The 16,910-nt window shown below is 48.5% G+C and overlaps 1 protein-coding gene across 1 annotated transcript in view; it reads right to left on the bottom strand.

The window, feature by feature from the left end:
• The window catches only part of LOC121281479 (soluble guanylate cyclase 88E-like), a 1,149,736-nt gene that overhangs the window by 1,002,721 nt on the left and 130,105 nt on the right, over positions 1–16,910 (bottom strand). The window contains exon 9 of the mRNA XM_041194423.1: positions 9,284–9,361. Within this exon, the coding sequence (XP_041050357.1) occupies positions 9,284–9,361 (78 nt within the window). The remainder of the gene's footprint in view (positions 1–9,283; positions 9,362–16,910) is intronic.

Raw genomic sequence — 16,910 nt, 5'->3', positions numbered from 1 at the left:
CCTTATTCACTCTCTATCCTCACTCTGTCCCCCTTGTTCACGCTCTCTCCTGACTCTTTCCCCCTTGTTCAATCCCTCTCTTCACTCTGTCACCCTTGTTCACTCTCTCTCCTCACTCTGACCCCTAGTTCACACTCTCTCATCACTCTTTCCCCCATGATCACTCTCTCTCCTCACTCAGTCACCATTGTTCACAAACTCCGACCCACTTGTTCACTCTCTCACCTCTCTCTGTCCCCCTTGTTCACTCTTTCTCCTCACTGTCCCCCTTATTCATTCTCGCTCCTCACTGTCCCCCTTGTTCACTCCCTCTCCTCACATTGACCCCTTTGTTCATCTCTCTCGTCCCTCTTTCCATCTCTCTCCTGACTCTGTCCCCCTCGTTCACTCCGTCTCCTCACTCAGTCCCTATTGTTCACTCTCGCTCCTCACTCAGTTTCCATTGTTCACTTTTGCTCCTCACTGTGCCACCATTGTTCACTCTCGCTCATCACTCTGTCCATCTTGTTCCATGTCTAATCTCATCCTGTCCCTCTTGTTCACTACCTCTCATCACTCAGTCTACCTTGTTCACTCCCTCTCCGCACTCTGTCCCCCTTGTTCACTCTCTCTCATCACTCTGCCCCCTTTTTCATTCTCTATCCTCACTCTGTCCTCCTTGTTCACTCTCTCTCCTCACTTTGCCCCCTTGTTCACACTCTCTCATCACTCTGTCCCCCATGTTCACTCGCTCTCCTCACTCTGTCCCCCTTGTTCACTCTCTCTCCTCACTCTGTTCCCTTTGTTCACATTCTCTTATCACTCTATCCCCCATGTTCACTCCCTCTCCTCACATTGACCCCTTTGTTCACTCTCTCTCCTCCCTCTATCCATCTTGTTCCATCTCTCTCCTGATTCTGACCCCTCGTTCACTCTCTCTCCTCACTCAGTCCCCCTTGTTCACTCTCTATCCTCACTCTGTTCCCCTTGTTCAATCTCTCTCCTGACTCTGTCCCCCTTTTTCACTCTCTCTTCTCACTCTGTCCGCTTGTTCACACTCTCTCTTCAATCTGACCCCCTTGTTCATTCTCTCTCCTCACTCTGTACGCCTTCTTAATTCTCTCTCCTTACTCTGTCCCCCTTGTTCACTCAAACTGTCCCCCTTGTTCACTCACACTGTCCACTTTGTTCACTCTCTCTCCTCACTCATTCCCCCTTGATCAGTATCTCTCTTCACTTAGTTCCCCTTGCACGCTCTCTCTCCTCACTCTGTCCCCCTTGTTCACTCTCTCTTCTCACTCTGTCCCCCTTGTTCACACTCTCTCATCACTCTGTCCCCCATGTTCACTCTCTCTCCTCACTCAGTCACCATTGTTCACACTCTCCAACCCACTTGTTCACTCTCTCACCTCTCTCTGTCCCCCTTGTTCATTCTCTCTCCTCACTCTGTCCCCCTTGTTCACTCTCTCACCCCTGTCCCCCTTATTCATTCTCTTTCCTCACTGTCCCCCTTGTTCACTCCCTCTGCTCACATTGACCCCTTTGTTCAATCTCTCTCATCTCTCTTTCCATCTTGTTCCATCTCTCTACTGATTCTGTTCCCCTCGTTCACTCCATCTCCTCACTCAGTCCCCATTGTTCACTCTCGCTCCTCACTCAGTTTCCATTGTTCACTTTCGCTCCTCACTGTGTCACCATTGTTCACTCTCGCTCATCACTCTGTCCATCTTGTTCCATGTCTATCCTCATCCTGTCTCCCTTGTTCACTCTCTCTCCTCACTCTGTCCCCTTTGTTCATTCTCTCTTCTCAATTTGTCCCTCTTGTTCACTCTCTCTCCTCACTCTGTCCCCCTTGTTCACTCTCTCTCCTCACTGTCCTCCTTGCTCACTCCCTCTCCTCACATTGACCCCTTTGTTCACACTCTCTCCTCCCTCTATCCATCTTGTTCCATCTCCCTCCTGACTCTGTCCCCTTCGTTCACTCTGTCTCCTCACTCAGTCCCCATTGTTCACTCTCGCTCCTCACTCAGTCTCCATTGCTCACTTTTGCTCCTCACGTTGTCCCCATTGTTCACTCTCACTCTCCTGACTCTGTCCCCCTTTTTAGTTCTCTCTCCTCACTCTGTCCCCCTTGCTCAATTACACTATCCCCCTTGTTAACTCTCTCTCCTCACTCTTTACCCCTTGTTCACTCTCTCTCCTCTCTCTGTCCCCCTTGTTCACTCACACTGACTCCTTGTTCACTCTCTCTCCTCACTCAGTCCCCCTTGTTCACACTCTCCCATCACTCTATCCCCCATTTTCACTCTCTCTCCTCACTCAGGCACCCTTGTTCACACACTCCGACCCACTTGTTCACTCTCTCACCTCACTCTGTCCCCCTTGTTCACTCTCTCTCCTCACTGTCCCCCTTGTTAATTCTCTCTCTCCTTGATCTGTCACCCTACTTCATTCTCTCTCCTCACTCTGTCAACCTTCTCCCCTCACTCTGTCCCCCTGTTCACTCTCGCTCCTCTCTCTGTCCCCCTTGCTCACTCTCTCTCCTCACTCTGTCCATCTTGTTCCACGTTAATCCTCATCCTGTCTCCCTTGTTCACTCTCTCTCCTCACTCTCCCCTTTTTCACTCTCTCTTCTCAATTAGTCCCCCCCACTCACTATTTCTCCTCACTCTATCCCCCTTGTTCACTCTCTATCCTCACTCTGTCCTCCTTGTTCACTCTCTCTCCTCACTTTGCCCCCTTGTTCCCACTCTCTCATCACTCTGTCCCCCTTGTTCACTCGCTCTCCTCACTCTGTCCCCCTTGTTCACTCTCTCTCCTCACTCTGTTCCCTTTGTTCACATTCTCTTATCACTCTACCCCCCATGTTCACTCCCTCTCCTCACATTGACCCCTTTGTTCACTCTCTCTCCTCCCTCTATCCATCTTGTTCCATCTCTCTCCTGACTCTGACCCCTCGTTCACTCTCTCTCCTCACTCAGTCTCCCTTGTTCACTCTCTATCCTCACTCTGTTCCCCTTGTTCACTCTCTCTCCTGACTCTGTGCCCCTTGTTCAATCTCTCTCCTGACTCTGTCCCCCTTTTTCACTCTCTCTTCTCACTCTGTCCGCTTGTTCACACTCTCTCTTCAATCTGACCCCCTTGTTCATTCTCTCTCCTCACTCTGTACGCCTTCTTAATTCTCTCTCCTCACTCTGTCCCCCCTGTTCACTCAAACTGTCCCCCTTGTTCACTCACACTGTCCACTTTGTTCACTCTCTCTCCTCACTCATTCCCCCTTGATCAGTATCTCTCTTCACTTAGTCCCCCTTGCTCGCTCTCTCTCCTCACTCTGTCCCCCATGTTCACTCTCTCTCCTCACTCAGTCACCATTGTTCACACACTCCGACCCACTTGTTCACTCTCTCACCTCTCTCTGTCGCCCTTGCTCATTCTCTCTCCTCACTCTGTCCCCCTTGTTCACTCTCTCTCATCCCTGTCCCCCTTATTCATTCTCTCTCCTCACTGTCCCCCTTGTTCACTCCCTCTGCTCACATTGACCCCTTTGTTCAATCTCTCTCATCCCTCTTTCCATCTTGTTCCATCTCTCTCCTGACTCTGCTCCCCTCGTTCACTCCATCTCCTCACACAGTCCCCATTGTTCACTCTCGCTCCTCACTCAGTTTCCATTGTTCACTTTCGCTCCTCACTGTGTCACCATTGTTCACTCTCGCTCATCACTCTGTCCATCTTGTTCCGTGTCTATGCTCATCCTGTCCCTCTTGTTCACTACCTCTCATCAATCAGTCTCCCTTGTTCACTCCCTCTCCTCACTCTGTCCCCCTTGTTCACTCTCTCTCATCACTCTGTCCCCCTTGTTCACTCTCTCTCCTCACTCTGTCCTCCTTGTTCACTCTCTCTCCTCACTGTGTCCCCCTTGTTCACACTCTCTCATCACTCTGTCCCCCTTGTTCACTCTCTCTCCGCACATTGTCCCGCTTGTTCACTCTCTCTCCTCACTCTGTCCCCATTGTTCACTCTCTCTCCTCACTGTCCCCCTTGCTCACTCCCTCTCCTCACATTGACCCCTTTGTTCACTCTCTCTCCTCCCTCTATCCATCTTGTTCCATCTCTCTCCTGACTCTGTCCCCATCGTTCACTCCGTCTCCTCAATCAATCCCCACTGTTCACTCTCGCTCATCACTCAGTCTCCATTGCTCACTTTTGCTCCTCACTGTGTCCCCATTTTTCATTCTCTCTCTCCTGACTCTGTCCCCCTTTTTCGTTCTCTCTCCTCACTCTGTCCCACTTGCTCACTTACTCTATCCCCCTTGTTAACTCTCTCTCCTCACTCTTTCCCCCTTGTTCTCTCTCTCTCCTCTCTCTGTCCCCCTTGTTCACTCACACTGACACCTTGTTCACTCTCTCTCCTCACTCAGTCCCCCTTGTTAATTCTCTCTCCTCGATCTGTCACCCTACTTCATTCTCTCTCCTCACTCTTTCAACCTTCACCCTTCACTCTGTCCCCCTGTTCACTCTCGCTCCTCTCTCTGTCCCTCTTGCTCACTCTCTCTCCTCACTCAATCACCACTGTTCACACACTCCGACCCACTTGTTCACTCTCTCACCTCTCTCTGTCCCCCTTGTTCACTCTCTCTCCTCACTGTCCCCATTATTCACTCTCTCTCCTCACTGTCCCCCTTGTTCACTCCCTCTCCTCACATTGACCCCTTTGTTCACTCTCTCTCATCCCTCTTTCCATCTTGTTCCATCTCTCTCCTGACTCTGTCCCCCTCGTTCACTCTCGCTCCTCACTCAGTTTCCATTGTTCACTTTCGCTCCTCACTGTGTCACCATTGTTCACTCTCGCTCATCACTCTGTCCATTTGTTCCATGTCTAACCTCATCCTGTCCCTCTTGTTCACTACCTCTCATCACTCAGTCTGCCTTGTTCACTACCTCTCATCAGTCAGTCTCCCTTGTTCACTCCCTCTCCTCACTCTGTCCCCCTTGTTCACTCTCTCTCATCACTCTGTCCTCCTTGTTCACTCTCTCTCCTCACTTTGTCCCCCTTGTTCACACTCTCTCTTCACTCTGTCCCCCATGTTCACTCTCTCTCCTCACTCAGTCACCCTTGTTCAAACTCTTCGACCCACTTGTTCACTCTCTCACCTCACTCTGTCCCCCATGTTCACTCTCTCTCCTCACTCTGTCCCACTTGTTCGCATTCTCTTATCACTCTGTCCCCCATGTTCACTCCCTCTCCTCACATTGACCCCTTTGTTCACTCTCTCTCCTCCCTCTATCCATCTTGTTCCATCTCTCTCCTGACTCTGTCCTCCTCGTTCACTTCATCTCCTCACTCAGTCCCCCTTGTACACTGTCTATCCTCACTCGGTCCCCCTTGTTCACACTCTCTCCTGACTCTGTCCCCTTGTTCAATCTCTCTTCTGACTCTGTCCCCCTTGTTCACTCTCTCTTCTCACTCTGTCCGCTTGTTCACACTCTCTCTTCAATCTGACCCCCTTGTTCATTCACTCTCCTCACTCTGCACGCTTTCTTAATTCTCTCTCCTCACTCTGTCTCCCTTGTTCACACAAACTGTCCCCCTTGTTCACTCGCACTGTCCACTTTGTTCACTCTCTCTCCTCACTCATTCCCCCTTGTTCACTCTCTATCCTCACTCTGTCCCCCTTGTTCACGTTCTCTCCTGAATCTGTCCCCCTTGTTCAATCTCTCTCCTGACTCTATCCCCCTTTCTCACTCTCTCTTCTCACTCTGTCCCCTTGTTCACTCTCTCTCCTCATTCTGACCACCTTGTTCACTCTCTCTCCTCACTCTGTACCCCTTCTTAACTCTCTCTCCTCACTCTGTCCCCCTTGTTCACTCACACTGTCCCCCTTGTTCACTCACACTGTCCACTTTGTTCATTCTCTCTCTGCACTCATTCCCCCTTGTTCAGTCTCTCTCCTCACTTAGTCCCCCTTGCTCGCTCTCTCTCCTCACTCTGTCCCCCTAGTTCACTATCTCTCCTCTCTCTGTCCATCTTCTTCCATCTCTCTCCTGACTCTGTCCCCCTTGTTCATTCCCTCTCCTCAATCGGTCCCCCTTGTTCACACTCTCTCATCACTCTCTCCCCTATGTTCACTCTCTCTCCTCTCTCAGTCACCCTTGTTCACACACTCTGACGCACTTGTTCATCTCTAACCTCTCTCTGTCCCCCTTGTTCACTCTCTCTCCTCACTGTCCCACTTATTCACTCTCTCTCCTCACTGTCCCCCTTGTTCACTCCCTCTCCTCATATTGACCCCTTTGTTCACTCTCTCTCAACCCTCTATCCATCTTGTTCCATCTCTCTCCTGACTCTGTCCCCCTCGTTCACTCTGTCTCCTCACTCAGTCCCCATTGTTCACTCTCGCTCCTCACTCAGTCCCCATTGTTCACTTTCGCTCCTCATTGTGTCCCCATTGTTCACTCTCGCTCGTCACTCTGTCCATCTTGTTGTGTCTATCCTCATCCTGTCCCTCTTGTTCACTACCTCTCATCACTCAGTCTCCATTGTTCACTCCCTCTCCTAACTCTGTCCCCCTTGTTCACTCTCTCTCCTCTCTCTGTCCCCCTTGTTCACTCACACTGACCCCTTGTTCACTCTCTCTCCTCACTCAGTCCCCCTTGTTAACTCTCTCCCTCCTCGCTCTGTCACCCTACTTCATTCTCTCTCCTCACACTGTCACACTTCTCTCCTTACTCTGTCAACGTTCTCCCTTCACTCTGTCCCCCTGTTCACTCTCGCTCGTCTCTCTGCCCCCATTGTTCACTCTCTCTCCTCACTCTGTCCATCTTGTTCCACGTCTATCCTCATCCTGTCTCCCTTGTTCACTCTCTCTCCTCACTCTGTCCCCATTGTACATTCTCTCTTCTCAATTTGTCCCTCTTGTTCACTCTCTCTCCTCGCTCTGTCCCCTTTGTTCACTCTCTCTCCTCATTCAGTCCCCCTTGTTCACTCACTCCGTCTCCCTTCTTCACTCTCTAACCTGCCTCTGTCCCCCTTCTTCACTCTCTCATCTCTGTCTTTCCCCCTTGTTCACTCTCTCTCCTTGCTCTGTCCCCTTTGTTCACTCTCACTTCAGTCTGGCTCCCTTCTTCACTCACACCGTCCCCCTTGTTCACTCTCTCTCCTCACTCAGTCCCCCTTGTTCACTCTCTATCCTCACTCTGGCCCCTTGTTCACGTTCTCTCCTGAATCTGTCGCCCTTGTTCAATCGCTCTCCTGACTCTGTCCCCCTTTCTCACTCTCTCTTCTCACTCTGTCCCCTTGTTCATTCTCTCTCCTCACTCTGACCACCTTGTTCACTCTCTCTCCTCACTCTGTACCCCTTCTTAACTCTCTCTCCTCACTCTGTCCCCCTTGTTCACTCACACTGTCCCCCTTGTTCACTCACACTGTCCACTTTGTTCATTCTCCCTCCGCACTCATCACTCAGTCTCCATTGTTCACTCCCTCTCCTCACTTTGTCCCCATTGTCCACTCTCTCTCCTCTCCTAGTCCCACTTGTTTACTCTCTCTTCTCAACTTGTCCCCCCGTTCACTCTTTCTCCTCACTCTATCCCCCTTGTTCACTTGCTCTCCTCACTCTGTCCCGCTTGTTCCCTCACTCTGTACCCCTTATTCACACTCTCTCCTCTCTCTGTCCCCCTTGTCCACTCTCTCTCCTCACTCTGTCCCCCTTGTTCACTCTCTCTCCTCGCTCTGTGCCACTTGTTCACTCACACTGACCCGTTGTTCACTCTCTCTCCTCACTCTGTCCCCCTTGTTCACTCACACTGACCCCTTGTTCACTCTCTTTCCTCACTCCGTCCCCCTTGTTAACTCTCTCTCTCCTCGCTCTGTCACCCTACTTCATTCTCTCTCCTCACTCTGTCACCCTTCTCTCCTCACTCTGTTACCCTTCTCCCCTCACTCTGTCACCCTTTTTCCCTCTCCCTCCTCACTCTGTCCCCCTCTTTCACTCTCTCTCCTCAATCTACCCCATTTTCACTCTCTGTTCTCACTCTGTGCCCTTGTTCAGTCTCTCTTCTCAATTTGTCCCCCCGTTCACTCTTTCTCCTCACTTTGTCCCCCTTGTTCACTCTCTCTCCTCACTCAGTCACCCTTGTTCATTCACTCTGTCCCCCTTCTTCACACTCTCTCCTCAATCTGTCCCTGTTGTTCACTCTCTCACCTCACTCTTTCTCCCTTCTTCTATTTCTCTCCCTTATTCTGTCCCCATTGTTCACTCTCTCTCTTCACTCTGTCCCCCTTGTTCACTCTCTCTCCTCACTCAGTCCCCCCTGTTCACTCTCTGTTCTCAGTCTGTGCCCCTTGTTCACTCTCTCTTCTCAATTTATCCCCCTGTTCACTCTTTCTCCTCATTCTTTCCCCCTTGTTCAATCTCTCTCCCTACTCTGTCCCCATTGTTCACTCTCTCTCCTCACTCGTTCCCCTTTGTTCAATCTCTCTCCTTACTCTGTCCCCATTGTTCACTCTCTCTCCTCACTCGTTCCCCCTTGTTCAATCTCTCTCCTTACTCTGTCCCCATTGTTCACTCTCTCTCCTCACTCTGTCCCCCTTGTTCACTCTCTCTCCTCCCTCTGTCCCCCTTGTTCACTCACTCTGTCCCCCTTGTTCAGTCTCTCTCCTCTCTCTGTCCCCCTTGTTCACTCACACTTACCCCTTCTTCACTCTCTCTCCTCACTCAGTCCCACTTGTTCACTCTCTCTCGTCACTCTGTCCCCCTTCTTCATTCTCTCTCCTCACTCTTTCCTCTTTGTTCACCCTCTCTTTTCACTCTGTACACCTTGCTCACTCTCTCTTCTCAAGTTGTCCCTCTTGTTCAGTCTCTCTCCTCCCTGTGTCCCCTTGTTCCCTCTCTCTCCTCGCTTTGTCCCCCTTGTTCACTCTCTCTCCTCACTCAGTCCCCCTTGTTCACTCACTCCGTCCCCCTTCTTCACTCTCTCTCCTCATTCTGTCTCCCTTGTTCACTCTCTCTCCTTACTCTATCCATCTTGTTCACTCACTCTGTCCCCCTGTTCACTCTCTCTCTTCACTCTGTCGCCCTTGTTCACTCACACTGACCCCTTGTTCACTCTCTCTCCTCACACTGTCCCTCTTGTTCACTCGCCTTCCTCACTCAGTCCCCCTTGTTCCCTCTCTCTCCTCGCTTTGTCCCCCTTGTTCACTGTCTCTCCTCACTCAGTTCCCGTTGTTCACTCTCTCTCTTCTCGCACTGTCCGCCTTATTTACTCTCTCTGTCGACCTTTTCACTCTCTCTTCCTTACTCTGCACTCTGTTGTGTAGGTTCCTTTCCCTTTTCACGGGTTCTTTCGAGATGATTTCAAACAGGTTGTTCGGGTGAGAGATGATCTGTAACAAAATTGAGACATTACTGCTCTGAAGCCCCTGCACTCCACAGAAGTAGCATCACATTCTGGAAGCTGTGTCCCTCCTGCAGCAAGGACAGTCCAAAGTGAGATACTCTCTTCCAACAATCAAGGAATTCTCTGTCACACTAAATAATTCTCCCGGGCCCAATGTTTGCACTGAACTACCCTCCTTCAGTACAATAAAGACAATCAGGATTGCAAATAAATTGCTGATCTCGAGACAGGGAAGGGTGGTGGGGATAGGTGTGAGCTGGATAATGAATCACAATGGGTGGGAACCTATTGTATTTCACATTAGTTAAAAAATTCTAATGGAGAACATACTGCATCTTCGGATGGGTCAGTATCCTGGACTGATTGTTTCTCCAAGGTTAGTAAATGGGTTTCAGGAGGAAATCTTGGAAGCACCAATGCTACGGCCCAGAACAAGGCCATTCTGCCCATCATGTCATGCTGGATCTTTGTTGGAGTCCTGCTCTCCTGTCCTTTCCCAATAGTTCAGTAACTTTCTTTTTCCTTCATGAATTTATCCAATTTCCTTTCAAGTCATTCTTACATCAGTTTCCAGCACTACCATGATCACAACAGTTCACTGAATTAAAAATATGCTTTAACATCACCTTTTGTTCTTCTGAAAATGACCTTTATTCTGTATCTTCCAGTTACTGACCCTCTGGCCAGTGCAAACAGTTTCTCCTTACTGATTCTATCAAAACCCTTCCTGATTTTGAACACCTCAACTAAATCTCCCCTTAATCTTCTCTACTCTTAGGAGAATATTCCCAGCTTCTCCAGTCTTTCCACATTAACTGAAACTCCTCATACCTGGAACCACACTAGTAAATTTAATTGATTTAGTAAATTTATTAAATTTAAACCAAAGGATACTACATATATAAATAATTAATGGGATCAGCAAAAGCCCTGGTTCTAGGAGATCTGACAGGGGGAGAGACAGGTGTGTGTACAACCATTGCCCTGAGTCCTGCCTGGTGAGTTATCCCCCTGGTGCCAGAGGGCAGCACTGAGTGTGGGAAGGACATTTTTAGGGAGAAAGGGATCAGGCTGAAGTCCTGTCCCATGGGGGAAACAATGACATTGGTGGGAAAAGGGCTGATGTTTTTCAGCCAGTGTTAGACAGCTAGTGAGGAAGCTCAAAATCAGGAATCAAGTGTAGTAAACTCAGGATTACTCCCAGAGCCATTGGATAGTGATTATAGAACAGTCATATAAAACAGATTAATATCGCCAGAGTAAATAATAGTTCATAAATAGGAGGAATCAGACAAGGAGCTTTCTAATAATAACAACAAAAAAACTGCGGATGCTGGAAATCCAAAACAAAAACAAAAACAGAATTACCTGGAAAAACTCAGCAGGTCTGGCAGCATTGGCGGAGAAGAAAAGAGTTGACGTTTCGAGTCCTCATGACCCTTCGACAGAACTTGAGTTCGAGTCCAAGTAAGAATTGCAACTCTTTCTTGGACTCAAACTCAAGTTCTGTCGAAGGGTCATGAGGACTCGAAACGTCAACTCGTTTCTTCTCCGCCGATGCTGCCAGACCTGCTGAGTTTTTCCAGGTAATTCTGTTTTTGTTTTTGTTAAGGAGCTTTCTAAGATGGGTTTACAGTGAATGTGTAAATACATGTTTCTAAGTAAATAAAGTTGGTGAGTTGCGGGTGAAAGTTGCAGTATGGGATTGTGATATAATGGTAATAAGAGAGACCTGGCTCAAAGAAGGGGAGAATTGGGAACTTAATATAAAAACAAAAACAAAAATACCTGGAAAAACTCAGCAGGTCCCGCAGCATCGGTGGAGGGTAACACGGTTAACATTTCAAGTCTGTATGACTCTTCAACAGAACTAATTAAAAATAGAGAAGTGGTGAAATATAAGCTGTTTTTTTTTGGGGGGGGGTGGTTGGGACAAGAAGAGCTCAGTAGAGGACCATTGATAGATGGAGATAACCAAAAGATGTCACAGACAAAAGGGACAAGGAGGTGTTAAAGGTGGTGATATTATCTAAAAGAATGTGCTAATTAAGGGTAGAAAGCAGGACAAGCAAGTTACAGACAGCCCTAGTGGGGGTGGGGAGAGTTGAAGGAATCAAAAAAGGCTAAAAGGTAGAGATAAAACAATGGATGGAAATACATTTAAAAATAATGGAAGTAGGTGGGAAAAAAATCTATATAAATTATTGGAAAAAACAAAAAGGAGGGGGAAAATTGGAAAGGGGGTGGGGATGGAGGGGAGAGTTCATGATCTAAAATTGTTGAACTCAATATTCAGTCCGGAAGGCTGTAAGGTGCCTAGTTGGAAGATGAGGTGCTGTTCCTCCAGTTTGCGTTGAGCATTTGGGCCAAACATTCATTTCAAGTGAAGCAGCATTTCACTTACACTTCCCTCAACTTAGTCTACTGCATTTGTTGCTCCCAATGCGGTCTCCTCTACATTGGAGAGACCAAACGCAGACTGGGTGACCGCTTTGCAGAACACCTTCGGTCTGTCCGCAAGAAAGACCCAAACCTCCCTGTCACTTGCCATTTTAACACTCCACCCTGTTCTCTTACCCACATGTCCGTCCTTGACCTGCTGCATTGTTCCAGTGAAGCTCAACGCAAACCGGAGGAACAACAACTCATCTTCCAACTAGGCACTTTACAGCCTTCTGGACTGAATATTGAGTTCAACAACTTTAGATCATGAATTCTCTCCTCCATTCCCATCCCCTTTCTGATTTTCCCCCTCCTTTTTGGTTTTTCCAATAATTTATGCAGATTTTTCTTTTCCCACCTATTTCCATTATTTTTAAATGTATTTCCATCCAATGTTTTATCTCTAACTTTTAGACTTTTTTGATTCCTTCCCCCATGCCACCCCCACTGGGGCTGTCTGTAACTTGCTCGACCTGCTTTCTACCCTTAATTAGCACATTCCTTAGATAATATTACCACCTTCAACACCTCTTTGTCCTTTTGTCTGTGACATCTTTTGGTTATCTCCACCTATCACTGGCCCTCTACCGAGCTCTTCTTATCCCAACCTCCCCACCACACCCCCACCCCCAAACCAGCTTATATTTCACCCCTTCTCTATTTTTAATTAGTTCTGTTGAAGAGTCATGCAGACTCGAAACATCAACTGTGCTCCTCTCCACCGATGCCGCCAGACCTGCTGAATTTTTCCAGGTGTTTTTGTTTTGGAATTCCAGCATCCGCAGTTCTTTGCTTTTATCTCTGGGAACTTAATATTCCTGGCTACAAGTTATCTGGGAAAGACAGGCAAGGGAACTGAGGTGGCTATATTAATCAAAGGGACTATTGTAGCACTCAGGGGGGCTCAGGGGTTAAGGACAGAGTCTGTTTGATTAGATGAAAGAAAAGTATAGGAGATGTTACTGCATATATCATGAAGGCCACAAGATAGTGAGGAGAGAGTGGAGCAAATACACAAACTACCGAGCAGTGATAATGAACTTCACACTTTTACTCAAAGCAGAATGTGAGCATCACTATCAAGTCCAGCATTTATTGCCCATCCCTAGTTGCCCTTGAGAAAGTGGTGGTGAGCTGCCTTCTTGAACCGCTGCAGTCCATGTGGTGTAGGTTCACCCACAGTGCAGTTAGGAAGGGGGTTCCAGGATTTTGACCCAGCAACTGTCTATTTCCAAGTCAGGATGGTGAGTGACTTGGAGGGGAACTTCCAGGTGATGGTGTTCTCATCTATCTGCTGCCCTTTCCTTCTAGATGGTAGTGGTTGTGGGTTTGGAAGGTGCTGTCGAAGGATCCTTGGTGAGTTGTCTTTCTTCCTCCTGCTCTTCCTTCTCCTAGTTTTCCTCACCCTCCTCTTCTTCATCAGTGCATCAGGGTCTCTTCCTTGCTCTCCTCTGCCTCTAGTGCCAGGTCCTTTCACAGAGCCAAGTTATGAAACATGTAGCAAGAGATATCCTTGACCCCCTGGCAGGTGCTCCTGAGCAGCCGAGGCATCTGGCGTGCATCTTGAGAAGGCCTATTGTCTGCTCAAATACAATCCTTATATGGAGGTGACTCTCATTCTACCTTCTATGCATGTCTGTTTGAGGCTGTCACAGGGGTGTGGCAGTCACCTCCTCAATGTCCAATTTTGGAGCAATGAGCTTGCCCTGAACAATTGGAGCAGCATTTATTCCTGAAGAATCAAAGAGTCATGGCAATCGGCGGGGTAACAAGCACAGACATGAAGGAACCTCTTGCAGTGCCCACAGAGCAGCTGCACACTCAAAAGAGTGGTTGTCCTTTCTCTTGATACAATGGTCTGGATTCTGTGTCGGAGCCCTTATTACAACATGTGTGCAGTCGACCATGTTCTGCACCTGTGGGAAACCAGCTATGGAGGCACATCCAGTTGCCCTCTGTGTTCAAGGTGCAATGTGGTGTTACTGGAAATGAATTTGGCAACTCTGGAGAAAGGGGAGAGACCACACACTCACTGGGTGTGTGATGACTCTAAGGAGCAGACAAGTTTCATCAAGAAATAGGTAAACTTCATTACAGAGCCATTTTCAGCATTTGCACACTCGCCCAGATCTCTCATTGGAAAAGCCCCACCCCCCAGATTGCCTGCCCTAAGAGCTCACTGGGCGAAGCCTCCACAGTACATCACATGACCTGTGATTGGCAGGAGGGAGTGACCATACATCCAGTTACCACAGGGTGTATCCTCCTGGGTTCAGCTGACCAGGACATGCACAGTAGTCTGTTGAGGAGCCCTGGAAAGAGCCAGTGACCAACAAATGAAAGGTGCAGGTGACCTTCATTATTACTGGCAATGGCCACAGAATGCAGGTTTCCATTGAGAATGACACACTGCTCGGGCACAACGTCACTGGAGAGACACAGCTTCCTCTAGGATTGTGGTTCTGTGATACTGTTCCTATAGGCCTGTGGTCTGGATACTCCTTGAGTGGTCAACACCTCATTCGAACAGGCAAACGGTGTTGAACTTCCTCCAGTCTCAGGACCCGACCTCACAGCGCATGAGCTTCATGTTGTTGCTGCTTCTCTCACTTGAGGGTGACCTGGAGTTGGTCCCATGAACAAAAGGATTGGAACACTTCTCTGGCTCTGTGGCAGCACCATTGCTGCCAGATATGGGTCTGGGTTGAATCTGTTCACAAATCTCTCCTCCATCTCCTCCCCTGGCCTGGAGAGAATATGGGCTTCTCCAGTCACTGCTAGATTCTTACAAGTTGGAGGAGCATTATCCTGGAAGTGGTGGCTGAGCTTCCAGCGATCCTCACAGCAATCACAAAGTGTTCCTGACTCCCACAGCCAACTGGGGTTTCAACAAGTTCCGTAAAAACACACAACCTGAAGAAAATACCATGTGGAATGAAAAGCTAACTCCCCTCAACACTTTGTACATACCTAATGTTACAAGATTCATGACCCGAACATTCTCCCATCTAGAAGAAGATGGTGTTAGCAAAACTGAAGGGGGAGTTTTGAAATTCCAGCCCCATGTGCAGAATTTTACTGTTGCCCAACTCCATTCCCACCTATCGCAAGAGGTAAAAGTAAGGCCCAGGGAGAGGGAAAATGATAGGGAGAGAGAGAGGGGGAGGGGGGGTGGTGAGAGAGTAAGAGGGGGGAGAGAGAGAGAGAGAGGGAGAGAGGGAGGGAGGGGGAGAGAGATAGAGACAGATAGAGAGGGAGCGAGAGAGATGGGAGAGAGAAAAAGAGAGAGACTTTTTTGTCTTGGATAAATGAGTTTGTTGGCCAACTGAACTCTAACTATGTTCTCATCAATTGCTGCTTGCAATCAATAACGGGGAGAGACTGATATAAGAGTAAACAGTGATGGTTTATTGAGACATAGGGCAGAGCACCAGATCATATGTGCTCACTCAGAAACATCCAGAACGAGACTTACAGTTCCAAGTTGCCCAGGCTGTACAGCGATTCATCAGTGCTGTCACATGGTCAGTACACTCGCATTCTCTTAAAGGGACAGGGTACCTCACTTTACCACATCCCTTTTCCTTTACTTAAAAGTAAAGCTAACAAGCTCAAAACACAGTAACTGTTTACACAGTAACTATTTACAGATCAAGTCTCTCAGGAGGCTTTCTTGGACATGCTCGGCTGGTTTTTCCGAGACCTCCTTTTCAGGGGACAGTTGTCCACTCAGTTCCTCAGTGGAAATTGGCAGTTTTGTCTCCCCCGCTCCCTCGGGTCCCACAGGCCCCACTGGTGCTTCCCAATCATGTGACTTGTCCTCTACATGCAGCACAGACTCAAGCATAGATGAAAGCTGCATTTCTTCTTGTGGGACTAGTGTTCTTTTGCGGAGAAGATCCACGTGTCATCTAGTTATTCGGCCGTTAACCAATACATGAAGGAGAGGGGCCCAGTTACTGCACTCACCTCACCCAACAGCCAATTAGGCCCATCTCCAAGGTTCTTCACAAGGATCACATCTCTCACTGTGAAAGTTCTTTTGTGACCATGACCATCATGCCTGGTCTTCTGAGCCGCTTGGCTTTTCTCCATCCTCCCCTCTAAATTCGACCGGACAAGGGTCAGGCTGGTGCGGAGACATCTCTTCATTAGTAGTTCTGCAGGGGCAATGCCTGTCGTAGCGTGTGGTGTGGTCCAGTATTGAACAAAAACCAGGACAATCTCGTGCTGACGGAATCCCCTTCCATCTTTTTCATCCTGGATTTAAAGGTTTGGACTGCCCACTCAGCTGGGCAGTAGGGCAAAGTATTGATATGGGTAATGTCGTTACGGGTCGTGAGCCTGTGGAACACCCCGCTGGTAAAAGCGGTCGCGTTGTCAGACACGAGGACCTTCGGCAACCCATTCACTGCAAAACTCAGCCGCAAACTCTATGGTGGCAGCCGACGTGGGTGACCGGGCTTCATAGGCAAGGGTCTTAACAATCGCTTCACTTTCAGGAAGGCAACCTGGTGTGGGGCTTGCCAACTCTATTTCTGTTTTTTCTTAATCAGATTGTACAATGGGGCCAGTACAGTTGAGAGGTTTGGGAGGAATCAGCTGTAGCAGTTTACCATGTGTAAGAAGGCCTTAAGCTCTGTGATATTTCTCGGGGCAGGTGCCTCGTGAATGGCCTGGACTTTTTCTTCCACAGGATGCTGGCGCATCAACATTGTGGCCCAAGTAAACTACCTCCTTAGCTTGGAACAGACACTTCCCTCATTTTAAACGTACCCCTGCTTGTGCAAAGCATTTGAGCATCTTTTCTAGATTTGCTAAGTGTTCATCGTCGGTCAGTCCCATGACCAATGCATCATCCAAGTAACATGGGGCAATCCTTGGACCAAATTTTCCATTGTTCTTTGGAAAATAGCACACGCTGAGGAGACCCCAAAGGGTAGATGTGTGTATTGATACAATCCTCGGTTCGTATTAATGTTGACAAATCCCTAGAGTCCTTTTTTACTTCTATTTGCCGCTACGCATGACTCATGTCTAATTTCCAATATGTGGTGCCCCCTGCCAACTTCAAATACAATTCCTCAATCTTG

Source organism: Carcharodon carcharias, chromosome 8, assembly GCF_017639515.1.
Source record: "Carcharodon carcharias isolate sCarCar2 chromosome 8, sCarCar2.pri, whole genome shotgun sequence".
NCBI classification, from domain to species: domain Eukaryota; kingdom Metazoa; phylum Chordata; class Chondrichthyes; order Lamniformes; family Lamnidae; genus Carcharodon; species Carcharodon carcharias.
This window is presented reverse-complemented; position numbering and strand designations above follow the sequence as displayed.